The sequence below is a fragment of the Saimiri boliviensis genome, chromosome 1, assembly GCF_048565385.1.
Source record: "Saimiri boliviensis isolate mSaiBol1 chromosome 1, mSaiBol1.pri, whole genome shotgun sequence".
NCBI classification, from domain to species: domain Eukaryota; kingdom Metazoa; phylum Chordata; class Mammalia; order Primates; family Cebidae; genus Saimiri; species Saimiri boliviensis.
In genome coordinates, this window is record NC_133449.1 from 42,332,999 (window position 1) to 42,360,560 (window position 27,562).

The following is a 27,562-nucleotide window of genomic DNA, read 5'->3' on the forward strand; positions in this document are numbered from 1 at the left end:
TCTTTGCTTTTTTCCTCCTCTGACTGGGTATTTTCAAATAGCCTGTCTTCAGGCTTAATAATTCTTTCTTCTGCTTGATTAGTTCCACTATTGGGTGACTCTGATGCATTTTTTCAGCATGTTAATTGCATTTTCAACTCTAGAATTTCTGCTTGATTATTTTTATTTCAACCTCTTTGTTAAATTTTTCTGACAATACAGAATTCTGAATTCCTTCTCTCTGTTATCTTGAATTTCTTTGAATGTCCTCACAGCTATTTTGAAATATATATATACGTGTGTGTGTGTGTGTGTGTGTGTGTGTGTGTGTGTGTGTGTATATATATATATATATATATATGTTTTTTGGAGACAGAGTCTTGTTCTGTTGCCCAGGCTGGAGTGCAGTGGTGTGATCTTGGCTCACTACAACCTCCACTTCCCAAGTTCAAGCAGTTCTCATGCCTCAGCCTCCCAAGTAGTTGCAATTACAGACATACACCACTATGCCCAGCTCATTTTAAAAAATATTTTTAGTAGAGACAGGGTTTCACCGTGTTGGCCAGGCTGGTCTTGAATTCCTGGCCTCATGTGATCCTCCCACTGCAGCCTCCCAAACTGCTGGGATTACAGGCGTGAGCCACTGTGCCCTACCAGCTATTTTAAATTCTTTGTCCGAAAGGTCACGTCTCTGTTTCTCCAGGATTGGTTCCTCCTGACTCATTTAGTTTTTTTGGTAAGGTCATGTTTTCCTGGGTAATCTTGATGCTTGTAGATGTTTGTAAGTGTCTGAGCATTGAAGAGTTAGGTATTTATTGTAGTCTTCACCGTCTGGGCTTGTGTCCATCCTTCTTGAAAAGGCTTTTTAAGGGACTTGGGCCCCAAGCCCAATATCACTGTGGTTTTTGCAGACTCAGGGTGATCCCTAACTCAGGCCAAAGCTATTTAAATACAGTTTCTAAAATAGCACTGCAGCCCCACCTGTAGCTCAAGAACTTTGACAAGTAAATCATGAAATGTTGTCAGGGCTGGTCACAGTGGCTCACTCCTGTAATCCCAGCACTTTGGGAGGCTGAGGCAGGTGGATCACCTGAGGTCAGGAGTTCGAGACCAGCCTGACCAACACCTTGTCTCTACTAAAAATAGAAAAACATTAACCAGACATGGTGGCATGTGCTACTTGGGAGGCTGAGGTCAGAAGAATTGCTTGAACCCAGGAAGCGGAGGTTGCTGTGAGCCGAGACTGTGCCACTGCATTCCAGCCTAGGCAACAGAGTGACAGTCTGTCTCAAGAAAAAAAAAGTTTTTAAGGAAAGCACTTTCTATGATAGCTTATTTTCATCTCATTTTATTACATGTTAACATAGATGATATATTGATTTTTTTTCCAGCTTCCGTGGAAATCATTGACTAGCATCATTGAATATTACTACATGTGGAAAACTACTGACAGATATGTGCAACAGGTAATTTTTTTCATATGGCTACCAATATGGTTGTATTAAACTGACTTTGTTTATATTTTAATATTTTTTATCATGTACTGATTTTAAATTTGTTTCGTTTACCTTTTTCCAGACTACTATATGATTTCATGTCTTTAGGATATTATTTAGGATTTTAATCATAATATTTCCTTGACTTCAGCATGAATTTTGATAAATCTTTAGGAGAAATAACACTAGAGAGGCATTATTTTCCTTGGATTTGACTGGTACTTCATCGATCGCTTTGTAGTTCATGGAAATTACCAAAGATGTGATGCTAACGCAAACCTCTTGAACAAATTATTTTTATGAAGAATTGAAAATTTAGACCAATGTTATCAGCCATATAATTTGATTTATTTTTAAAGATCTTCCAAAACCTCTTTACATGACATTTGTGTGGATATGTCCCCTAAATCTGTGGCCTTAACTGTAGTAATCTTACTAGAATGGTGTTTTGGTACGGTACATAAGCATTTTCTTAAATTATTTTAAAAGATTGAATAATTTAATTTTTCAGTCCTTTTCAGATATCCTAAATGCAGGTAATATTACCTCTGGGGAAAGGTACATTTTCCCAAAATGACTTTAGCCAATACTTGTGTTACATTTGTATAGGCATGTATCAGAACTGATAAAAGAGGCAAATATATTTAACACAGACACTATTTTTCCTGTATATGTAGGTTATACAGTAGCAAGTGTTAGATGCTTAAAAATCATTTTAAAAATCACTTTTAAAAATATCATAGTGAGCTGGGTGTGATGGTGTGCACCTGTATTCCCAGCATTTTGGGAGGCCAAGGCAAGAGGATTGCTTCAGCCCAGGAGTTCATATCCAGCCTGGGCAACATAACAAAACCCTGTCTCTAAAATATATAAAAATTGAAAAGAAAGCAAAAGTACCTTGGTGAATTGTTGAGGTCACGAATAGTGAATAGATACCCATGGCTTGTTGAAAAATTTTCAGTGTCAATATTAGTATAAAAAGTAAATAACTTACGTATAGATCAGGGTGATGCAGTCTGGAAACCTGTGTTATAAAAGTCACACAGAGTCTCTAAAGATGGAGCTGATGTTATCAAGGATGGTTGAAAAGTAGATAATATTCTTTTAAAAAATGTCAACCCTGTTCTAAAAGTTTCAAGTTGTTCCCCTAAGTATTTCTATTTTCTCCTCATGGGGAAAATAGAAGATAGGCTTAAATTCTGGTTTGTCTTATTTTTGGACATCAACCATATGTTATTTTACTTCTCTATTTGCCTTCATTATCATCTTGGTCAGTGTCTGGATTTGATTACATAATCTCCTTCCCATTCCTTTCTCTACATATGGCTCCTCATTGGTTCTACTAAAATATGTGAATTCAGCTGAGGTTTAAAGTTTACTGTGGATCTCTCAACAGTTGAGAATAAATGCTTAATTAATTCTACTAAGAATCGCTACAATCACTCCTCTTGCCTGGACTTTGGAAACAAATAATCTCTGAATATTTTTCTAAAAGCAGAGAGAGAGAGGGAGAGTGTGTGTGTGTGTGTGTGTGTGTGTGTGTGTGTGTGTGTGTGTGTATTCTAGAAGGGCATATAAGAAATAAAGTAGAAACTAAATTTGGAAAGTAAAAATGGTTACTTTAAACGTCCTGTTTATTCACTCATAGAGAAATGGAAAATGGAGTTACTCGTTGCTTCATTTTTAAAACCTATGGCTGAAATGGTATTAATACTTAAAGGTTTGGGCCGGGCACGGTGGCTCACGCCTATAATCCCAGCACTTTGGGAGGCCGAGGCGGATGGATCACGAGGGCAAGAGATCGAGACCATCTTGGTCAACAAGGTGAAACCCCGTCTCTACTAAAAATACAAAAATTAGCCGGGCATGGTGGTGCACGCCTGTAGTCCCAGCTACTCGTGAGGCTGAGGCAGGAGAATTGCTTGAACCCAGGAGGCAGAGGTTGTGGTGAGCCGAGATCGTGCCATTGCACTCCAGCCTGGGTAACAAGAGCGAAACTCCGTCTTAAAACAACAACAACAACAAAAAAACTTAAAGAATCTAGTGAGTGACTTTTCTTCGATGTTATTGCCGTTTAAGAACATGTATATGAAAGAAAAGCTTGTCTTAAAATTGTAATTTTTGAATTACACTTTAATACATATTTTCTTGTGAAATTTTAAGAAAATGAAATAGTAATAATTAGGCATTGCATGTAAAATGTTTTATTATCTTTTTAATTAGAAACGTCTAAAAGCAGCAGAAGCTGAGAGTAAACTGAAACAAGTATATATCCCAACTTAGTAAGTAACTGAAATCTTTTAAAATATTTCTTATGGTCTTAATTTTATCATTGCAGAATGTCATTTTGTTCAGTTTAAGCAAAATATGAACTTTTGTGTATCTTTCTTCTTCTACAAAGCATGAGACTTACTATTATACCACTGCAAGGAAAAGGAGCCAGTGACAGAAATCTCAAATAGACTAACCTAAAGACTAGAGGAAGAATGCCATGCACGATACTTTTATTAAATCAAAGCTGCAGGGAAAGTGTCAGAAAACTAACCTCTAAAATGCTATATTATTTGAAGCAAATGTGTATCAGAAAGTTAGCTTTTCAAACTACTGATTTTGTTTGGGTAATGCATACTTCTCTTTGGAGGTTTGTTGTTTATTTGGTTGAGGATTTTACATTGTTTTCTTGGTTCTAATGGCAATTAGAACTATACTTGGTAAATGTGTGATAAATAATGGAGAAGTTTTCATTGTTTTGTGTGTCTAGTGTTCTGTCATTATTATCCTTTGAATTCAGAAATCATTGTCATATCAAAATGAATGGCAATTTTTTCCCCCATTGCTTTGTTTTAAATGAGGCTGGGTGTGGTAGCTCATGCTCATAATCCCAGCACTTTGGAGGACCTCACCTCTGCAAAAAATTATAAAAGAAAAATAAATAAATAAGTTACTCTATCCTTTTGTTGAGATTTTCAGAGTTTTCTCATTTGTTCAGGAAGAATTGGTTTATTGAGCACCATGAGTATACTGTTCTATCCTAGATTCTTTTAGAATTAAATGAAATTTATTACACGATTCTATGTGCTGCTTCAAGCCTTTTCTCGCTCTTCAACCTAAGTACAGTTGTTTCATAACTAGCTTTTTGTTTCCTGAATTTTGATATTTTATGTAATACGTGTTTTTATATACATATAGGAGGCCTCATAGACAATGAGTTGTGATCTTTCATATTGATCTTTTACCTCAAGGCAGGTAACTCTGGCTTAATTTTAAGAACAGGCTGGGCACGGTGGCTCACACCTGCAATTTCAGCACTTTGGGAGGCTGAGGCGGGCAGATCATGAGGTCAGGAGATTGAGACCATCCTGGCTAACATGGTGAAACCCCACCTCTACTAAAAATACAAAAAAATTAGCTGGGTGTGGTGGTGAGCACCTATAATCCAGCTATTTGGGAGGCTGAGACAGGAGAATCGCTTGAATCTGGATGACGGAGATTGCAGTGAGCTGAGGTCGCACGGCACGGCACTCCAGCATGGTGACAGAGCAAGACTCCATCTCAAAAAGAAAAGCATGTAATTTATATAGTCTGTAATTTTTATTTAGCCCTTCTGCAGAGTGGTTTCTAATTCCTTTTAAATTATATGTTTTATATGACACATTTATAAAAGAGCCACTTCTCAAATATAATACTATTGCAACTCATGTGTCTTAGATTTTTAGAAGCAAGCATACCAGCTTTCTTATACTTCAAAGTGCTGCTACCATGAAATAAATAATACATTTAACTAGGTTTCACCAAGTAACCCAGATAATTGTTTTCATTTGGCTTTATGTTGACTTTGGAGTCAACATGGTCTAAGTCAGGGATCAACAAACTATAGTCTTAGGCCAAATCTGACCTACTGCTTGTTTTTGTAAATAAAATTTTGCTTTATTTTTGTTTTGTGAGATAGGATCTTGCCCTGTCACCCTGGTTGAAGTGCAGTAGTGCAGTCATGGCTAACTGCAGCCTCAAACCTCCGGGCTCAAGTGATCCTCCCACCTTAGCCCCCCAAGTAGCTGGGACCACAGGTGCGCACCACCACACCTAATTCATTTTTTGTAGAGACAGTGTCTCCCTTTGTTACGCAGGAGTTCTCATGAACAGTGGAAACGGATTTTAAGCAAAGAGTCCTGGTCAGATTACCACTTTGAGATCACCTGCTATATGCTGGGAAATGGTTTGGGCAAGAGGACTAAGAGCAGATGCAGAGATACCAGTTTGGAAGTGCTTGGAGAGGAAAGATAACACTAGCTTGACCTAGAGTAGTAGTTCTGGAAATGGTGTGATATTTGGAGGTGGCTGACTTTTATGGCAGGCAGGGAGTGTCAAGTGTAAATCCTAGGTTTCTGGCACAGTTAAGTGGATCGCCATGCTATGAAACTGTGCCAGAGAATCAGGTTGGGTCATTTTGAGTTTATCTGAAAAGAGGTGTATCAATATGCTATCACCAGATAGTGGATGTATTGGTCTTAAACTCATTGTGGAAGGTCTGGACTAGAGATACATATGTGAGCTCCATCAGCATATAATAATTATATTTGAAATCATAGGTAAGATTTCTGAGGGAGAGCAATAAGAAAAGGGCCTTGGCTCTGCCTTGAATAAATCCAGTATTTATAGATCAGATAGAATATGATAGCTAAAAAATGATAGGTAGTTGAGTATGGTATCACAGAAGCTAAGACAGGAGTGTGTTTCAGGAAGGGGGAGAGAGATTTAACAGTATTGGATGCTGGTGGGAAGTAGCCAAGGAGTTTAATAACATGGAGATCATTGGTGATCTCAATGGCATGATGAGCACTGCTGCATATGAGCCAAGGAAGTACAAACAGATGAGGGAGCAAGAGGGAGCTGAGTATACAGTGTTCTCTAGAGAGCAGGAGGGCTGGAATCCCGGGCACAGAGGAGGGGAGTGAGGGAAGATTTGAGTGTTAGATAAAAGGAAGGACAATTTCATATAATGTGTCTTTTAAAACGTTAAAAATGTTTGCTTATAGTCACAGATTGTCACAATGACACCAATCATTTGTCCCTTGGGAATTAATCTGTAGGTACATGGTTTTGCAGAACGTATTTTACGTGATTCACATGTCTATATGCAGTCTTGGCACACTTGTTTTCCTTTTGTGATTATTATCTTTAAGACAAGTGATATATTCAATCAAATAATGTTCTAGATTCAGTTAAGCAATGAACTTTGCTGTCATTCTTTTTTAAGGCAGCTCAACTCTATTTGTATTAGCTCTTTTTCAACACACATATTTAGCACTTGGTTAAATATTAGACATTTTTATATTTCTGGGAAACCTCTGGCCAGTCATTTGACTCCAAGGGGAAATCAGTTCTATTCTCTATATAGTAGATTTTTTAAAATCAGAAGTATTGTATATTATTGAAAATACTAGTCATTCTAAATCACCACTTTTATAGTTTCAGCTTAAAACTGTAAGAAGAGAAACACCTTCTGTCTGATTTAAAATGTGTTTTAGGGCCAAGTGCAGTGGCTCATGCCTGTAATCCCAGCACCTTGGGAGGCCGAGGCAGGAATATCGCTTGAGGCCATGAGTTTGAGATCAGCCTGCAAAAAATAGTGAGACCTCGTCTCTACAAAGAAATTAAAAAATTATCCAGACATGGTGGCAAATGCCTGTCGGCTCATCTGTTTTGGAGGCTGAGGTGGGAGGATTGCTTGAGCCCCGGAGTTTGAAGCTGCAGTGAGCTGTGATCATGCCACTGCACTCCAGTCTGGGTGACAGAGTGAGAACCTATCTCTAAAAACATTAAATAGATAGATAACAAATAATACATTTTTAAAAATCTGTTTTATAATCAGGTATGGTGGTGTATACCTATAGTCCCAGCTGCTTGGGAGGCTGAGGTGGGAGGATCACCTGACACTGAGAGGTTGAGGCTGCAGTGAGCCATGATCATGCCATTGCACTGCGGCCTAGATGACCCTGTCTCCAAAATAAACAAAACCGTTTTGAAGGCGAGGCATGGTAGCTCAAACCTGTAATCACAGCACTTTGAGAGGTTGAGGTGGGACAAAACCTTGAGTCCAGGAATTCAAGACCAGCCTGGGTAACATAGAGTCCCTGTATCTACCAAAAAAAAAAAAAAGGAGCCAGGTGTGGTGGCACACACCTGTGGGTCCACACTACTTGGGAGGCTGAGGTGGAAGCATCACCTGAGCCCAGGAGGTCAAGACTGCAATGAGTGGTGATCACATTATTACACACCAGCCTGGGCAACAGAGAGAGACCCTGTCTCAAAAAAAAGAAAAATGTCTTAAAAAACAATTTGTTGACTAGGCAGGTTGGCTCACATCTGTAATCCCAGCACTTTGGGAGGCCAAGGTAGGTGGATCACCTGAGTTCAGGGGTTCAAGACAAGCCTGGCAATATGGAGAAATCTTAAGTAGGGTCTTTGCTGTCAGACCAGGCCAACTTTACATACCAGGCTTTAACAGGTGAATGGAATTGTGGGAAGCGAAAGTCCTTGAGCTAGTTCTGACTTCAGCTGTCTTGATAGTTGTGAGGTCTCATTGTATCAGTAGATATGGGAAGACAGCATCTAATCTGCATTTAGCCATTCAGTATTTGTTTCTGATAAATAATTTACTAATTTATTTTGCTTATTTTCTGTCTAGCAAATAAACACAAAAAATCCTCTAGAATGAAAGCTCCTTGAGGTCAGAGACTTTTATTTATTAGGCACTGAATAAATATATGCTAAATAAATGATAGATTTATTGAGAACATACTGTATGTATCTGTGGAGTGTTCTTGGGCACAGCTTATAAGTAGCAGGGGAGTTAGCCTACCCTACATGGGGAAAAGTTAGCCTTGTTTGCCCAGGAAGTGCCAGGATAATCTGGGCTGCATGTTTCTAAGGAATTCATGGCTCTATTGACTTGGTCTTTGTGAAATTTGCATGTAGACTTCTGGTAGATGTCTATTCCCCTCCCTGCTCCCCAAAAGAAAGAGTCTCCCTCTGTTGCCCAGACCAGAGTGGAGTACAGTGGCATGATCATGGCTCATTGCAGCCTCTAACTCCTGGGCTCAAGTAATTGACCCTCCCACCCCAGCCTCCTGAGTAGCTGGGACTACAAGCACATGCCACTATGCCTGGGTAATTTTTCTTTTTGTAGAAACAGAGTCTCACTGTGTTGCCAGATTGGTCTCCAAACTCCTGGCTTCAGGTTATCTTGCCACCTTTCTTTTCTCCTCTTAAAAAATATTCTCTTGGCCGGGCGCGGTGGCTCAAGCTTGTAATCCCAGCACTTTGGGAGGCCGAGGCGGGTGGATCACAAGGTCGAGAGATCGAGACCATCCTGGTCAACATGGTGAAACCCCGTCTCTACTAAAAATACAAAAAATTAGCTGGGCATGGTGGCGCGTGCCTGTAATCCCAGCTACTCAGGAGGCTGAGGCAGGAGAATTGCCTGAACCCAGGAGGCAGAGGTTGCAGTGAGCCGAGATCGCGCCATTGCACTCCAGCCTGGGTAACAAGAGCAAAACTCCGTCTCAAAAAAAAAAAAAAAAAAAAATATTCTCTTACAAAGGAAAACCTCCAAATACCTTTTTGTTTTTAAATTTTCAAATGCTATGTAATCTTCCTTATAAAATTTCAGATGTAATAGGAATGGTCACCATGAGTGGCCAGAAGCTCCTGAAGTCCTAAGTGACCTAGAGATGGACTTCTGCTGAGTAAGTGGCTTTTGTACAGCTCCCTGGAGACCTGGAGTACAGTAGCCAGCAGCCCCCACACCAGCAGCAGGGACTGGATAGTGGCTTTCTCAAAACACAACCATCTTGCCTTTCGCTTAAGTTGTTTGATCCAAATAATTTTTTTCTCAGGAGAATTTATAAGCAGTAAACTTGTCTCTTTCAAAAGTGTCAGAGCATGTTCTAAGGAAATTGTATTCGGACCAGAAAAGAGATGAGACAATATTTACTTCGTGAATGTCACACATAAGAGATTCCTTTTTACATAGGCTTGTTTTGTAAAGATGAGTAGTTTGAGTTCATTTTAACACCTTCCTTTTACCAGTTTATTCTTATTCACCACACATTTAAAAATGTTTATTTATGTTTATTAAATAGTGAAGGTAAATCAGTAATGATATAGAGCTTTTTGCCTTATTGTACAAATCATTTTATTACCTTATTTTACATTTCATTGAAAGCAGCAAACCAAATCCCAACCAAATATCCACTAGTAATGGGAAGCCTGGTACTGTGAATGGAGCCGTGGGCACCACGTTCCAGCCTCAGAATCCCCTTTTAGGGAGAGCCTGTGAAAGCTGCTACGGTAAGTTTTCTTCAGCAGGTCAGTTAAGCATGGGGAACTGTTCTGGCTCAAGGAGTGTTGAGCGTCTGGGAGGTCAGTACAGTGCACCTTGGAAGGCAGAAGAGTGCCTTCTGCAAATGAGTAGCTGCCCCTCCTTCCTTCTGCCTAGAACAGGACTGTTTATTGAACCTTTATTATGTACCACACACTCAAGTTAGACATTGGATTTTCTTTGATGTGCTCTTGTGGTTTGTTGAGTATTTCATAGCAGTGTTTGCTGAATTGTGTTGCTGAATTGTGTTCAGAGTTGTGTTAGCTTCCCGGAAACTGTGGTCCCACAATGCGTACCAAATCCACCTTTGGAGTTTCTCAGTATACTTTGAAAAATTAAAGCTCCAAGATATTCTGTAGGAAAGGCCTCTGTGTGGATAAGCTGCTATGTATAACCCTTAGACCATGTTCCCTCGGGGCGCCAGTTTGGAAAATGCTATTCTGTGATACTTGCTTTTGGCCTCAGGATCCCACTGTATTTATTTATGCTGGCAGTATTTGTGTAGGCTGTTAAATGGGGTTGGTGAAGTGAATTGTTAGGTAGTTGATAGACTTCATGTGTTTATTTTAAATCTCAAGCAAGGATACAGTCTCTTAATGGGGCATTGGTGATACTATCATCTATGTTTCCTTCCAGTCAAGGTAGCCTGGGTTGGGAGAGGGAAGGAAACTAATGTTTATTGAAAATCTACTTGGTGCCCCATTTTGGGTTCTTAGCAGCTCTTTGAGAGTACAATGTAGCCTACTGCCTCCAGGAAGGACTAGGAATGAGGGACAGCTGTGAGTATGATTATGCTGATCCCAAGGAAGGTGTGTGCCAAATTGCTGAATTCATAGAAATAGTACATGGGGATGTCCATTTTTTGCAGCATGGGAGCACAAAGAGAAACAATTTATGGAAAATTAGATTCTTTAGGTAAGGCCTTTACATGGATAGCATCATAAATACCTTGAATTGGAAATTCTTGGATTTTGAAGTTCATGTATATTTAAATGAACATAAAAAGAATCCTGCAGACAAGTGGTAGTGGCTTAATCTGTCTTAATTTAACTTGCAGGCTGGGTGCAGTGGCCCATGCCTGTAATCCCAGCAGTTTGGGAGGCCCGAGGTGGGTGAATCACTTGAGGTCAGAAGTTTGAGATCAGCCTGGCCAACACAGTGAAACCCTGTCTCTACTAAAAATACAAAAAATTAGCTGTGCATGGTGGCACGTGCCTATATTCCCAGCTACTTGGGAGGCTGAGGCAGGAGAATTGCTTGAACCCAGGAGGCAGAGGCTGCAGAGAGCTGAGATCACACCATTGCACTCCAGCCTGGGTGACAAAGTAAACATCCGTCTCAAAAAAAAAAAAAAAAAAAAAAAAAATTTGGAAATTCCTTTCATACTCAAAAATATCCCCTTTAATGATTATTCCGTTATTTTTATGTATGCATGATAAATAAGCTATTAAATGATACCTACTTTCCAATTGAATTTGAGTTATTTAGGAGAAGAGCATTTATTCACTAATTGTTAAGATGATGTGCATGATTAGTGTGCGTAACAAAATGTATGTTTTAAGTGAAATTTTATATTTAGAATTCAAAATAGATTCAAAGCTTAATGTTTAAGATTTTTTAAATTTATATTTAAAGAAACGAGTAATTCCATTAGTTCTAAATTATAGGAGGAAATGCTTTTAGGCTTTACACAAATAAAAGCCTAAAATAATAATTCTCCAAAAATAATACATGATGGATATACAATGCTGTTCCCAATAAACATGAATATAACGGTCTCTGTATTTTCTCTCTTTCACATTGGTTTGTGAAGTGTTAGTTGACATCTTGATGTGCTGTTTGAACATTTGAACAGTCTGATAAAGGTAACTTACAGGTCAGAGAAATAATATTTTAAGGCAAACTTACAGAATTACAACTTTTTATGCACCTAATTAACTTAACATTTCAACCTCAGTGTTTTCTCTTAAACTTCAGATCTGTCGTGGATATACTTTAAATGTTACATGTCAGTAATTTAAACTATAAAACAAAAACAAACACAAGCTTGCAGTGTTCAGCCAGCTGTTAAATCATCTGAGTTTTAGGCCTTAAGCATACTGTGATGTCAGCTGCCCATGCTCACTTGATAAGGATTTAGAGTCTTGAAAGGGATTATGTCTATAAAGGGAGATTTAAAATAAGGATTTTTGCCTATTAAGTAAAGGAGTGCAAAACAGATACCTGTTTCTTTCATCTTTTCTCTGCCTCTCCCTCTCTTTCCCCTTCCCTGACTCTCTCCTCCTCCCCTTCTCCTCTGTCACCCAGGCTGGAATGCAGTGGTGCAGTCACAGCTCATTGCCGCTTCAACCTCCCAGGCTCAAGCAATCCTCCTGCCTCAGCCTCCCTAGTAGCTGGGACTGTAGCTACTACCACCACCACACCTGGCTGACAGATAGCTGTTTTTATTAGAGTCCTGACTTTATCAATGGGACCTCCCTGAATAGCTTAAATAATCCCTGGAGTGGTATCTGAACCCTAGGTTTGGAAACCTGGATTTTTTTTTTTTTTTTTAAATACAACTATTATCTTTTTTTAAGAACCTATTTCCAGAAACATACGCAATAGAGCATTTTTAATCAACGAAACAAAAACTTCCTCAGCAGCACAATGTATAATATAGGATGCCTCACCTAATAGCTTCTCTTAATAGGGCTATAACCACTTTATATATAATAGAAATAAGTTGATTTAATAAATTTTGAGTATTAAAAAACACACAAATATATTATTACATTTGAACTTGTAAGCTGGGAAAAATAACATTGTAAACTAAGCATGACAAGTATTTTTAAAATATTTGATTATTTTGTGTTGATATTACAAATTAAACAGCGTTTTTAAAAATTTTGTTTTTCTTCTGCTTTAGCTACCCAGTCTCACCAGTGGTATTCTTGGGGCCCACCTAATATGCAGTGTAGATTATGTGCAATTTGTTGGCTTTATTGGAAGAAATATGGAGGCCTGAAAATGCCCACCCAGTCAGAAGAAGACAAGTTATCTCCCAGCCCAACTACAGAGGTACAGTAGTCTTTTAAGTGTTGAAAAATGCCATGTTTTTAAATGGCTTGAATATTCCTTGGAAGCAGAAGTACAGTTTCCAATAATTTAAAAATGAAGAAAGCTACCTTTATAGCCAGACACAGCACTACAATATTCAGGGTGGGTGTGGAGAGAAGCAGGGAGAAATTAAATTTTGTCAGGTATTCAGAACATTGGTCTCAGACAAAAGAACGAGTGTGTTAGCGTAAGCAGAGAGCTTACAAATTAAAGTTTGCTTTTGAAAACAGTTCGTAAGCTTTACATACTGTTGAAGACTAGTCTTTCTACATAAAGTTATAAATGCAAATTGAGCATTTTTCTTCCTGTGACTATTTTGGAGGGACAAGAAGTATGGATTTAACCTTGAGGTGAATAGCAGTCTCAATGTGATTTTGGTAAAATCCTCGTGGATTGAAGATGCCAAGCACCTGTGTTTACCAGTGGGTGACTACCCTTTTTCAGTGCTGATGGGCTCTCAGGACTCCTTAATTAAAATAAAAAATAAAAAAAGTGTAGTTAACCCCCTTGGAAGTTTCTTACTATTTATTGTGAATGTGATTTTGGATTCCTGTACAACAGTACAGTATTCCCCACAGTTCCCTTCTCTTTCCCAAAAGTGCACACTTTAATTCTCACTTTTAGAGGTAGTGCACCAAGTGACGTTACAGATGCTTCAAACAAGATTTGAAAGTTACATTTTTCTCTGAGTGTGATGCAAATGATAATGTGTTTGGGAAAGTTCATTTCTTTGAGTGTTTGTTGCTTTCTGATTTTGCAGGACCCTCGTGTTAGAAGTCATGTGTCCCGCCAGGCCATGCAGGGGATGCCAGTCCGAAACACTGGGAGTCCAAAGTCTGCAGTGAAGACCCGCCAAGCTTTCTTCCTTCATACTACATATTTCACAAAATTTGCTCGTCAGGTCTGCAAAAATACCCTTCGGCTGCGGCAGGCAGCAAGACGGCCATTTGTTGCTATTAATTATGCTGCCATTAGGGCAGAATGTAAGATGCTTTTAAATTCTTAACCTTCTATGTTGTGCTTCTGACCATTTTCTCTTTTCTTCTCTTTCCTTTTTTTTTTTGTTTGTTTGTTTGTTTGTTTGTTTGCAATAAACATAAGTTCTTGTGTACAGCCTTTTATTTGGTTTATTTTTTTTAACATTGTTTTTGTCTGCTGCCATTTGTATCATGCCAACCTGGAAAAAAAAAAATCAAAATATTGAAACCTCTGTATTCTTTACCAGAGAGTAGTGCTTAGCAAAAGATTGGTGGGAGCTGATGATCCTATCCCTTGGGGTTTTGTGATGGAATTGCCTACAGAGCTCTTATTGATGCACTTTTACCTCTTAGGTGGTGCCACAATGTCACCCCTAAGGATGCTGTTATGAGACAGTCCAGTCCAGTCTTATGTGGATTCGTTAGGTTTAAATAAAATTTGCCAGTTTACACTAATTAGAGATTGTATGTCTTTGTAAACCTTTCTTTTTTCCCATGAACCTTTAACAGTTGTCATACAACATTATGGAAATTCACCAGTGCTTCATAATAAATTATATATTTATTAGAAGGTCTAGCAAATTATAAGTAAATTTTAAACTCATTTTTAGGTGAATTTTCTGAAAGTACACATTTCATTTTCATAAGCTAGCATCTAAACTTACAGTTGAGCAGTCTGTCCAGTTTGTTTTTCATTTCATGATCATGTATCATATCTATCACCACATAATATTTACATGACTTACTACTCTTATTTTCAACACATTTGGTCTTGCTTATCTTTTTTTTTTTTCTTAGCACAGAGAGCATATGTATCAATGAATGGTGGATTGTTTTGATATTACATGTCTCCGACAGTATACTGTAATTAATATGTTAGCTTTGGAGTCACATTCCAGGCTAGCATGTTAGAGCCTGTAGCTTTTGTTCCCTAAGGGTTGAGAAAACCTGCTGTCTGGCTTAAGAGACTGGAAATCTTGAAGCCATTCTAAGAAATCTCTCACTATGAGAGGTTTCTCTTTAATTTAAGGAGGATATCAATAAAAGGAATGATGACCGAAAAAAACATTTTTGTTCCTAAAGATAATTTTTAGCAGAATAGTTGAAAGGCTTTACAACTTAAGTAATAGCTCTGTAAGAAGAAAAATGCTTTGTAAAGGGAGTTGAAATTGGTAACAATGTCAGAGTCCCACAGAGGGGAAATTACTATATTAGACTGACGTATATTTGAGAGTTTTGGCTTCTATTTAGGTTTTGTGCTAACATTTGAGACTCCATGGACTTACGTTACCACTTTCCCATTTTGGGACTTGGACATACATGTATTATTCCAAATTGTTCAACTTATTTATAAAACACATTTTTATACAATTTTTTAAATTAAAAGAATGATGAAGGCCTAGTGTGGTGGCTCATGCCTATAATCCCAGCACTTTTGGAAGCCGAGATGGGCAGATCATCTGAGGTCAGTCAGGAGTTCGAGACCAGCCTGGCCAACATGGTGAAACCGTGTCTCTACTAAAAATACAAAAATCAGCCATGAGTGGTGACAAATGCCTGTAATCCCATCTGCTTGGGAGGCTGAGGCAGGAGAATCTCTTGAACTTGGGAGACAGGTTGCAGTGAGCTGAGATCGCCCTACTGCACTCCAGCTTGGGCGACAGAGACTCCGTCTTAAAAAAAAAAAAGTGAAACATTTATAAATAATGAAAATGAATGAAACCTTTCCATTGGTATTGGTGGGCATCCAGTATCATCTTAGTTCCTAGGATCGGAAGAGAAACCATCACCAACTCAATTGGCTGCTGAGGAAACTCTGTTTCCCCAGGGCTCATCTGTTAATTTTCAGTTAATTTGCATGTTGTCTTTATTTTGATTATTCTTCAATGAAGTGTATTTTTCTTTCATCTCATTCTAATTTTTTTCTCAATTGAAGGGGCTTACTGCTAAAAGGGATCATAATTAACTTACCTGTATTTTATTTCTATAAGTATATAGATTATAATAATACAAGAGCAGTCATTTATCTGGATGAAATTCACAGAGCATATATTGTTTTGTTTTGTATTTAGCTTCACCAGTTGTTGAGTTTTACATAATCAGATTCTTAAATAATTTTACCTTAAGATTTAAAATGACAATGTTTAGCGGCCATCTACTCAGTTTTTTTTTCACATAAGCAATTAATGAACTTTTCCTAACATCTAATTGATTATTCTGTCGTCTTTTCTGTTCTTATACTTACAATCTCTTCAGCAGATGCCTTGATCTTGACCTGTGAGGGAGATTGGGTATTAGCAACGTGATATCCATAGGCAACCATGTCTGTGGTCTACTTGTGCTCCTGGGAGTGTATAGGTGTGTGTGGAGGGGGTGGAGTTTCCAGTAAGTTTTCCTTACTTTCTCAAAGGCAATGTTAGGCCCTTCTCCACCCTGCAAAAAGTTAAGAATTACTGTGATGCAGTACTTTCAGATAAGGCAGAAGTTGACTATTCTCAAAATATTGATGGATCTAGAGTTCTAATGAATGCATTTTAGAATGATGTATCATTATCTTGGGAGAGGAAAGTAGTGTTTCCCTGTGAGCTTGAAACTTCCAAGCACTGTAGAAGTTGACCCCTTTTATTGCCTCTGGCCATGCCAGCATCACAACCAGTGTCATAGTCAGTTTATGGGAGGACACTGCATAAAAGTGAAGAAATGGGAGCTAAAGAGATAAACTTTCAATTAGATAAGGGAGAAGATAATCTTGAGTTCTTTATTTACAGGGTAATGCCTGCTTGGAGAACTGTTTTTTTGTTTGTTTTTCTTTTTTTGTTTTTTGGCTACAGCTATATTCTGCTCTTTTTTTTTTTTTTTTAACCTGTATTAAAGCATATAGTAAAACATTCTTTGAGATATTTTGCAGATGCATAAAATATCTCAAAAGATATGTAAAAAGGAAGGGGAAACTGGGAGGCTGAGGGCAAGGGGTGGGAAGATTTACTACTCTTCATCCATATGTAGGATTTTTTTTTTTTTTTTTTTTTTTTAAAGAGACAGGGTCTTGCTCTGTTGCCCAGGCTGTGGAGTACAGTGGCACCATCACAGCTCAGTGCAGTCTTGGACTCTGGGGCCCAAGTGATCCTCTTGCCTTCTGAGTAGGTGGGACTACAGGTGTGACCCACCACACCTGGTTAATTTATTTTTTTTAAGAGATGGGGCCTCGCTATGAAAAACTGATTTTTTAAACCAGTTTCTCCAATACCTAAATATTAATAATAAGTCTTTATATGTGAATATATAAATCCATGTCAAAAGTTACTAACATTAGTAAAATGCCTGAGCCAGTTCTACCATGTAGATAGTGCTTATTAAAAATGAATTGGTAGACCAAAATCTTTCATTGCATAAAGAAAAGTACAGTGTTCTTAAGATTTGTGGCCCAACAGCAAGGTTGCAAAATACCAAGTTTGAACATCGTGCTCACTGCAGCAGCACATATACTAAAAATTTTAACCATATAGAAAAGAATATCATGGCTCCTGAGCAAGGATGACAACACAAATTAGTGAAGCATCCCATATTTTATTAAAAAAAATAGTTGAGCCATCTTTTCTCTTTTCCCCCTTGAGGTCCCTGCCCCTAGTAAAAAAGCTACGTATGAGAAAGTGGCTTGCTTCTGTTAACTGCCATCAGACATTATTTCAGAGACTTCACCAAAGAGCTGCAGAATCATCCAAATACCTGATGTGCACAGGATTATCACCACTTGAGACTCAGGTTCCTCACAGACTGAGGTTAAATAGAAGTTGGTGTATTAGCAACATTCTAGAGATGAAACCAAAGTGCCTGGAAAAGTAAATCCAGATGATTTACCTGGCGCCTTGGTAGCTTGCAAAGTCAGTGAAGTGGTTGGGCTGATAACACACCAGACTTGAATGGGCCACAATATTCCCCAGTATGAGGTTATTTGGGAGGAGCCTGGAGCTATTTTTCTGTTTGAAGATGCTAATTCGACTTTGGAAGTATCTCAAGATGCTATTTCATGAGAAATTTGTTATTATGAGATTTTTCTAGAGATTTCTCAGCAAAAGTTAGTGATTGTTTAAGCTTTTCTGAAATTTTAAGCTTGAAACGAGAGAATAGTTGGTTTGCTTCTTTTGGTATTTTTGGTAAATTTTTTTTTAGTCTGTGCCTTGTGGTATAAGCCCAGGGAGCTTATTTTTTAATAAAAATTTGGTTTTGAATGGATGCTTTAAAATTTTTCTACAGGTACAAAAGTGGTTAGAAATTCATCACGTTTCTCATTCCTGATTTCCCCATTTGTTGATAACCACTATCATTGTTACCTTAAGTATCCAAAAGTATTCTGTGCATCTGTAAGAATCTAAGTAGGTTTATTCTTTGTTTCTATATGATGTTAACATACTGTCTATATTGCTCTGTCCATTGCTTCTTTTTACTTAACATACCATGCCACTGCATTGAGAACTGCCTCCTTTGTGTGTCAGCTGCATATTTTGTTGTACTATATATAACTTAACCAGTTCCCTATTAAAAGCTTTTAAGTTATTTTCAGTCATTTTCTATCATAAATAATGTTGCAACAAATATCCTTATACAGATATCATTTCATTCTGATATACAAAATGAGAATGTGCCTTACAAGATAGATCCCTGAAAGTAAAAGTTGGGGCCAAGAAGCATACATTTTGAATTTTGGTAGTTTTATTGCCCTTAGAAAAACTGCGATTCACGCTCCCACTCACAACGTCTAGACAATGCCTATTTCTCTAGGACTTTCTTGGCAGTGTTACCCATCTTTGAGACCTTTGACTAGTTGACAGATGACATGTTATATTAGCTTGCATTTCTAATTTTGAATGAGATGGAGATCTTTGCATATATTTGAAAACCACTTATCTCCTTTTCTGTCAACTGCTTTTGCCCCTGGTCTGTTTTCTTTCTTTCTTTTTTTTTTTTTTTGAGACGGAGTTTCGCTCTTGTTACTCAGGCTGGAGTGCAATGGCGCGATCTCGGCTCACCGCAACCTCCGCCTCCTGGGTTCAGCCAATTCTCCTGTCTCAGCCTCCTGAGTAGCTGGGATTACAGGCACGCGCCACCATGCCCAGCTAATTTTTTGTATTTTTAGTAGAGACGGGGTTTCACCATGTTGACCAGGATGGTCTCGATCTCTTGACCTCGTGATCCACCCGCCTCAGCCTCCCAAAGTGCTGGGATTACAGGCGTGAGCCACCGCGCCCGGTCCCCCCGGTCTGTTTTCTATTGGAAGTCTGACTTGTGGAAACTTTTTATATTTTAACAAGGTTAGCTCTTAATCTGTGATATGTGATACCAATAGTTCCCCCGTTTCACCTTTGACTTGTTTATGATGTGTTTCCCAAGCAGAGTTTTTAAAAAAGACATATTAATAGTTGAATTTGTAAAAAAAAATTAATGGTACCTGGGTTTTGTGTCTTGTTTAAAAATGCCTTTACAGTTTTAGAGGCAAACTCTACTGATAGTTTTATCTCGACAGGGGTGTTGAATGCACATGTGGGATGTTTTTGTGAATTCTCTTGTGTTTTGTAGGGTTTCTCTCACTGCCTCCAATATTTCCAAAACATTGCAGAAAACAACCATGAGTTTCAATAAAAGTAACAGGATATTTCTAGGTTAACCCTGAAGGAAATACAGATCATCGTCTAGGACAGTGGTCCCCAACCTTTTTGGTACCAGGGACCGGTTTCATGGAAGACAGTTTTTCCATAGACTGGGTGGTGGGGGCAGGGATGGTTTGGGGATGAAACTGTTCCATCTCAGATCATCAGGCATTAGTTAGGTTCTCATAAGGAGCAGGCAAGGTAGATCCCCTCGCATGGCAGTTTACAATAGGTTTTGCATGCCTATGAGAATCTAATGCTGCCACTGATCTGACAGGAGGCGGAGCTCAGGTGGTAATGCTCACCTGCTGTGCAGCCCAGTTCCTAACTTGCTTCCGCTAGTACCGGTTCAAGGATTGGGGTTTGGGGACCCCTGCTATAGGAGACTGAAGACATGCTCCTTGTGTCTAGTCACGTGAGTGAGATACAGATGTTCTCTCTGGACAGGTTTTGATTCCTTCTGGGCTCTTTGGGCATTTTTAAGATTGCTTTCATTTTCTGTGCACCTCAAATGCCTATCTCCATGCTGAAGTGGAGTTAAGTGAGTCATTTGGGAGCAAGGACTGACTGACAAGTTGGCACCACTGTTGGCCTGGCATTGAGTGCAGCCCAGGATTCCTTCTAACTAACTCAAGTGTGGGCCAGATAATCCTGCTTATGGCTATTTCTTCAGGGCCATCTGTATTTTTCCTACTGAATGGCTACAACTTTTCTTACGTTAAAGAGTGACTAAGGCAGTCCTAGAACCTTTTCTAATTTTTTCAGTTGAGACATAATTCTTGCCACCAACTATTTTTTTTTTTTTTTTTGAGACAGGGTTTCGCTCTGTCACCCAGCCTGGAGTGCAGTGGCATGATCATGCTGGAACTTTTTATAAAATATAATGAGGTTCAGTGAAATATGCATCCTAAAAAGCTTTGATCTCCCGCTTAAGGTACTCTGTAATGCAAATTGTCACTTGGAACATCACATAATTAATTCTACTATTTTTAGTCAGATGTTAGAAGCAAACAATGTAGTTTAAAATGAAACATCTTTGGGTATTGTGTTGATGATCTCTTTGATGGATTTGTTGATAATAGCCATCAATGTCTATCAACTGGTGCCATATTGGCAGTTTTCCTTTGGGTCTTACAGACTGGAATAAAAAGCAAATCTTATTACTAGTAATACAGTGACTACCTTTGTCAAGACATTGAAAGGTAACCAAGATGATTCATTCCAGCTTTATTTTATTAATAGAGAAGAAAGAAAAATGTATCTTGTCCTTATCCCAAATATAACTTGAATTTCAGGTGAATCCCTAATATTAGCAAGAAATTATGTAGTGTTAACAGTGGTTTGGCAGGCGTTTGATCCTTACAGGGTTTGGGTTGCTTCCTAGTGTTTATTTAGATTACTCTTCCAAAATATGTTTATTACATTTCTGCCTGTATCTTCACTATTATTCAACAACAGGTGAAAAGCTCCATAGCTTTGTAATTTATTTCTTCATGAGAATCATCTGAATAGGAAGAAAAGAAATTGGATCGTTTATACTTGTCAGTGGTTGCATAATAATTAGCCAATATTTAGGGGCTATATATTCAGAATCTTGATTGTTTTAGGCTCTCTGCAGTATGTGCTTTGTCTATTTTAATGTTTTTCAACATATATTTTAACTTTTAATTTCAGGGGAGCATGTGCAGTTTTGTTATATAGGTAAACTTGTGTCATAGGGGTTTGTTGTACAGATTATTTCATCATCCAATGATTAAGCCTAGTACCCATTAGTTATTCTTCCTGATCCTCTTCCTCCTCTCACCTTCCACCCTCCAGTAGGCCCCAGTGTCTGCTGCTCCCCTCTACGTGTCCATGAGTTCTCATCATTTAGCTCCGAGTTATAAGTGAGAACATGCAGTGTTTGGTTTTCTGTTGCTGTATTAGTTTGCTAAGGATAATGGCCTCCAGCTCCATCCATGTTCCTGCAAGGGGCATGATCTTATTCTTTTTTTCTGGCTGCATAGTACTCCATGGTGTGTATATGTACCACATTTTCTTTATCCATTCTATCATTGATGGATATTTAGGTTGATTCCATGTCTTTACTGTTGTGAATAGTGTTGCAGTGAACATATACATGCATGTGTCTTTATGACAGAATGATTTATATTCCTTTGGATATATACCCAGTAATGGGATTGCTGAGTCAAATGGTGGTTCTGTTTTCAGCTCTTTGAGGAATCACCACACTGTTTCCCACAATGGTTGAACTAATTTACGCTCCCATCAACTGTGTACAAGCATTTCTTTTTCTCTGCAACCTCTTTCCTCTGCCAGCATCTGTAATTTTTTACTTTTTAATGATATCCATTCTGACTAGTGTGAGACAGTATCTCATTGTGTTTTTTTTTAAACACAGAGAATTTTTTTAAAATGCTCTTTTGCCACATTCTGTTTAATAATTTTCAGAAAAGAGTCCATAATACTTAACTTTTATTTAAAATTATTTGAAGTTCCAGACTGACTTGCACATTTTAACTCTAGTAAAGCAAATAATTCCTATGGATAGCAAAGGAAATTTCCTATATGTGTGTATGCCTATAAATGTCTCAGTTTGCAAAAGGAAAAATTCTTTAGTAGATCAGAAAACCTGTGGGACATTTTTGTCAGATATTTGAAGGTGGGGGAAAAGAAATGAACATAGTAGAATCATACAAGCTAAAGTGATTCTGTTAATATTTATGACAATATCTGTGAATTAAAATATTTCAATATACATTTTGTTTTGTCCCTTTGTCTGGCACATCTACTCTTTCATCCAAATGACAGCTAATTAAAACACAGAACTTTGTATTGTATGCCTTATTTTTCTTTGTCTGAAAATGTCTTACAATAGGTTACAATGAGCATCATGAAAACTTTGATTGCTAATAGCCAGCCTCACAGTTTCTTACTGTTCTGACTGTTGGGTGAAGTACTCTGTTTGCACACAGGTAGCCTTTTAAATGTCAGCACCAATTATATCACAGTAAAGAGATCAGGGGTATAAAACCAGTGATAAAACCAAATGGCCCATCATGACTTTTGCAAGTCCCTAATCTAACAACTGAGTTTCACCAAGATGGGTTAAGACTTCACAGTGGGGAAAGGATGGCCAAGTATGTGGCCTTTAGCAGCCATCATTTGTCTTTCATGTCACATCAGTCTTCTATTAGGACAGATTCCACCTTGTGCTCTATGGGCATTATTTCTACCATAGAAATGTCATGGCTAGAAATGAAGCATCTTTCTGTCACTTTTCAGATGGGCACATACAATAAAAAAGCACAAGTATGTTGGATGTGTGTTAGCTATACCCATATGGGGCTTTAAAGTGAGTGTTTTCCATATTACTCTGCTTTTTTTTTTTTTTCCTCAGGGGTTAATGAGTTGTTTCGATAGCCCATGAAATATGATATGGTTATTGTAGGCATGACCTAGGTAATGGTGGTAATGTCCTTGAAAAGTGCTGTCTGCATTCTCTTGCATGTAAATTATTATTAATAATTACATGTTGGCTAAGCACGATGGCTCATGCCTGTAATCCCAACACTTTGGAAGGCCAAGGTGAGCAGATTACAAGGTTAGGAGTTCAAGACCAGCCTGGCCAACATGCTGAAACCCCGTCTCTACTAAAAACACAAAAATTAACCCAATGTGGTGGTGCACGCCTGTATTCCCAGCTACTCAAGAGGCTGAGGCAAGAGACTCGCTTGAACCTGGGAGGTGGAGGTTGCAGTGAGCTGAGATCACACCATTGTACTCTAGCTTGGGCAACAGAGTGAGACTCCATCTCAAAATACTACTACTACTACTAATTATATGTTATTTTATGTAAATCTGATTTAGCAATTGGGAACAAGACCTAGATACCATTTTCTCAAACCCGAAAGGAAATTATGCAGGAATCTGGTGGCTGTTTTGTACTGTTTTCCACTTGTACCTTTATTTCTGTGGTGTGTGTGTAGTCTGGGTAGAGAGATCTGTTTCATTGGTTGTCTCCATGTTTCTTTCTCTCCTCAGATGCAGACAGACATGCAGAACTATCTGGAAGTCCACTGAAAAGCAAAAGCACTAGGAAACCTTTGGCATGTATCATTGGGTATTTAGGTAGGTATTTTCTAATAGAGGAAAAACTCAAAGACTGGTCTCTGAATATTATAGACATTTGGCCATTCTAAATGGACATACCTAAACTAATTCAGGCCTTTCAAATAGTCAAAATTTGATACCTTTATCTATACAGTGTGTTTATTTTGTCTTGGAAACTTTTCTTACCAACACACCACACCACACACACACAGGTATGGTATATGTTTACTTTTTCAAAAAAGCCATTGAATAAAAATGTAATGTATATTCATGGAAATAAATACAGATTAAGCAAAAAAGAAAATAAAAAGCAGTTACTAGGATGAATACTCTTAATATTCTTCAGATCCTTCCCCTGTTTCTGACTCACCTTGCCTGTTTTTAAATAGAGAATTTACTTATTAAAATGAGATCAAACTTGTTTATAACTTACCTTAAAATATTTATAGGTTTTATTTATTTATTTATTTATTTATTTATTTTGTAGAGACAGGGTCTTGCTATGTTGCCCAGGCTGGTCTCAAACCCCTGGCCTCAAGCGGTCTTCCTGCCTTGACTTCCCAAAGTTCTGGGATTACAGGTGTGAGCCACTGTGCCAGGCCTAAAATATTTGTAGTTTTAGTGTGGGTTACTTTGAAGGGGAGGCATTTGTATTGCTTTCTGGTTTTTATCATGCCATCTAACTTAGAAATTTCCAAAGATGATGGTTCTGTTGTTATGTGGAAATATAACAATTAAGAATAGTATAAAATTGCTATGCAATAATCTCTTTGTTTAAACGAAGTTTTAAGAGCAATAACTTACAAAATAACGGTTTTTCACATACCTAGAAGCAAGAATGGCATGTTTTTGTGCTTCTTATAGTTCTTTTTCAGTAAAGTGAAATGTGTACTTAGAGTTGCTTTGACAGAAAGATTTATAATTATGAAATATTCAGACTGCAGACATTGAGTCTTTTAAAAATCAAAGTGTAGTCTTGAATTTAGTGTATTATCTGGTTCTTACATGAATGTTCTAGGAGTCAGAGGCTCAAAGCTTCTCCTTTGATGTTACTCTACTACCTTATTTCTTGCTTTATTACTCAGGGGTTAAAGAGTTGTTTTGATATCACCTGAAAATGTCACATGGTTATTGTAGGCATGACCTAGGTAATGGTGATAATGTCCTTGAAGAGTGCTGTCTGTATTCTTTGCAGAACTGACTCCTAGATGCCCCTTCCCATCTTGCACGGGAAAGTTTCTGATCACAAAAAATAGAATATGCCGGGCACGGTGGCTCATGCCTGTAATCCCAGCACTTTGGGAGGCTGAGGCAGGCAGATTGCTTCAGTCCAGGAGTTTGAGCCTGGTCAACATAGCAAAACCCTGTCTTTACCAAAAATACAAAAATTAGGCAGGTGTGGTGGTGAGTACCTGTGGTCCCAGATACTCAGGCGGTTGAGGTGGGAGTATCACTTGAGCTCAGGAGGCAGTGGATGCAGTGAGCCAAGATTATGCTACCACACTCCAGCCTGAGCAACCGAGATCCTGTCTCAAAAAAAAAAAAAAAAAAAAAAAGGCTATAACATTATTAGCCTTTCCATCAATAATTGTGTGCTCCTACTGTGGGCAATTTGGCCTCTGTATCTACCAGATAGGCCCACATCGTGCTGTTCTTACTAGCTGAACCACATCCCTATACAATATATTTATGAGTATTTATATGTTGAAAGCACTGTACTAAGTGATTTGGGGAACACCAAGATGGGTAAGACCATGCCCTCGAAATTCTTAGTCTAGTGGGAAAGCAAGCAGGTAGGAACAATAAAACAAAGGATCCTATAAAAGAATTACAGGTAATAAGCGTTGAACACTTAGAGAAAGGACTGTTTCTCTCTTTTCTTCCTTTCTTCCTTCCTTCCTTCCTTCCTTCCTTCCTTCCTTCCTTCCTTCCTTCCTCCCTCCCCTCCCTCCCTTCCCTCCCTTCCCTCCCTTCCCTTCCTTCCTCCCTCCCCTCCCTTCCCTTCCCTTTCCTTCCTTCCTTCCTCCCCTCCCCCCCATTCCTTTCTTCCTTCCCTTTCTTTTCTTTCTTTGAGCTAGGGTCTCGCACTATCGCCCAGGCTGGAGTGCAGTGGCTCCATCTCGGCTTACTGCAACCTCCACCTCCCAGGCTCAGGTGATTCTCCTACCTCAGCTTCCCGAGTAGCTGGGACTACAGGTGTGCACCACAATGCTTGGCTGATTTTTAAGTGCTTTTGTAGAGACAGGGTTTTTGCCTTGTTGCCTTGTTGCCCAGTCTGGTCCCCAACTCCTGGATTCATGCAGTCTGTCCACCTTGGCCTTCCAAAGTGCTGGTATTACAGGTGTGAGCCACTGCAGCTGGCCAAGGAGGGATTTTTTTCTAATGAGTGTTAGGGCAGCCTACCTGAAGAAAGTAATAGTTAATTTCAGCCTTACAAGATATTTAGGATTTGAATAGATAGAAAAATAGGAAAAAATAGCATATTTTCTTTCCTCAGAAGGCCAAGAGAACCAGATGAACAAAGGTTTCATTGAGTCTAAGGACTTGAAAGCAGCTTGTCTGGTCTGGATGGAGCATAGGGTGTGGAGGTTAAATGAAATGCAAGGTTGGCAAACTTGGTATGTCATGTTGGAGGAAAAAAAATTACTTTATTAGGGGGTAGTATTTAAGCCATTTCTAAATTTTGGCAAGTGTAGGATTTTGACCAGAGATGTAGTAATTCTAACAATTTCAATGGCTCTTCCTAAATTTCAGTAAAAAAAGGTGATATCTCAGCGTTTACCTCTGGTGAAAGGGTGAAAAGGCAGGTGGCTTGTGTGTAGTTGGCCAGCTGTGTGGTGACTGAGAATTGGTGAGCTGGTTAAGCTTTGGAAAAAGGATGCCTGGCTTTAGTAGTAGACTGAGGTTCTTGAATCCAGTTCCCACAGTATTACAATGTGTGTCCATCTACAATAAGAGCAAGTCATTCTGGGCTGTATGGCTAACAACAATATACTTTTGTTAAACATGCGTATAGCACATGCACATTATGGTTTTGTGATATATCCTTGGATAAAGCATTTCTTGACTATTGTATTTGGACCTTGGTTTCAGATTTCATCTATATCAAAATGTTCTAGGCTGCAAATGATTGACCCTGGTCCTATACACTGTCTGGTTGTAGAGCCAAAGGAGGAACCCTGGTTTTCAGAAAGCTCACACACCTGACATGGTGCCTGGTTTGACAGAGCAAGCGGTTTTTTTTTTTTCTTCGCCCAAGGCTACCTCTCCAGATAACCTTTTGATGTCTAATATCTTGAGGAGTCAGATGCCTTATTCCCTTAGTAAATCACGTGTTGTATGTGACCTTCTGAAGTGGCTTTTTTTGTTTGTTTGTTTTTGCTTGTATTCACAACCCGAGGCTCAGAGTTCCAGCCAGCAGGGGAAGAACCAGCTTACTTGATAAGCAAAGCCATGGCAACAACACTTGAAGCTGACTCATTATGCAAGTCCTTGGCTGGCTCAGGAGGAACTGACTCTCAGCTCATTAAGAAATAAGATGTGTGCCTATTAGCCAATGTAAGCGCACATAGATTTTTAATATCATGCTCTAAATTGAAAAACCTTTTTTCCCCATCAGAGATCCATCCTGCGAAGAAACCTAATGTAATTCGATCTACACCAAGCTTGCAAACCCCAGCTACCAAGCGGATGCTAACAACTCCAAATCACACATCTCTGAGCATTCTGGGGAAAAGAAACTACAGTCATCACAATGGTCTGGATGGTATGTAAGCCCAAGAATTCTGGAGGCTGTTCTGACAGAGTGCCTCCACACTCAAGCATGTGGATCCACTTCCGATAATGTATTAGAAACATGTTCTGGTACTC

General features: G+C 38.6%; 1 protein-coding gene and 1 non-coding gene across 5 annotated transcripts in view; both read left to right on the plus strand.

Moving 5' to 3' along the window:
• Positions 1 to 27,562, plus strand: part of MTA3 (metastasis associated 1 family member 3) — a 256,836-nt gene that overhangs the window by 200,100 nt on the left and 29,174 nt on the right. For 3 of the 4 annotated variants that reach the window (XR_012516895.1, XM_074396521.1, XM_039479074.2), the window contains exons 10-16: positions 1,371 to 1,445; positions 3,699 to 3,757; positions 9,703 to 9,827; positions 12,767 to 12,918; positions 13,718 to 13,940; positions 23,624 to 23,710; positions 27,312 to 27,458. Coding sequence is in view for 3 of the 4 variants with exons in the window: in XM_074396521.1 (XP_074252622.1) it covers positions 1,371 to 1,445; positions 3,699 to 3,757; positions 9,703 to 9,827; positions 12,767 to 12,918; positions 13,718 to 13,940; positions 23,624 to 23,710; positions 27,312 to 27,458 (868 nt within the window). In the remaining variant the exon portion in view is untranslated. The remainder of the gene's footprint in view (positions 1 to 1,370; positions 1,446 to 3,698; positions 3,758 to 9,702; positions 9,828 to 12,766; positions 12,919 to 13,717; positions 13,941 to 23,623; positions 23,711 to 27,311; positions 27,459 to 27,562) is intronic. The other variant, XM_039479075.2, reaches the window with a different exon arrangement.
• On the plus strand, positions 17,396 to 17,504 carry LOC120362143 (U6 spliceosomal RNA). Its single transcript, XR_005578133.1, has one exon. It is a non-coding gene; the product is annotated as a U6 spliceosomal RNA (small nuclear RNA).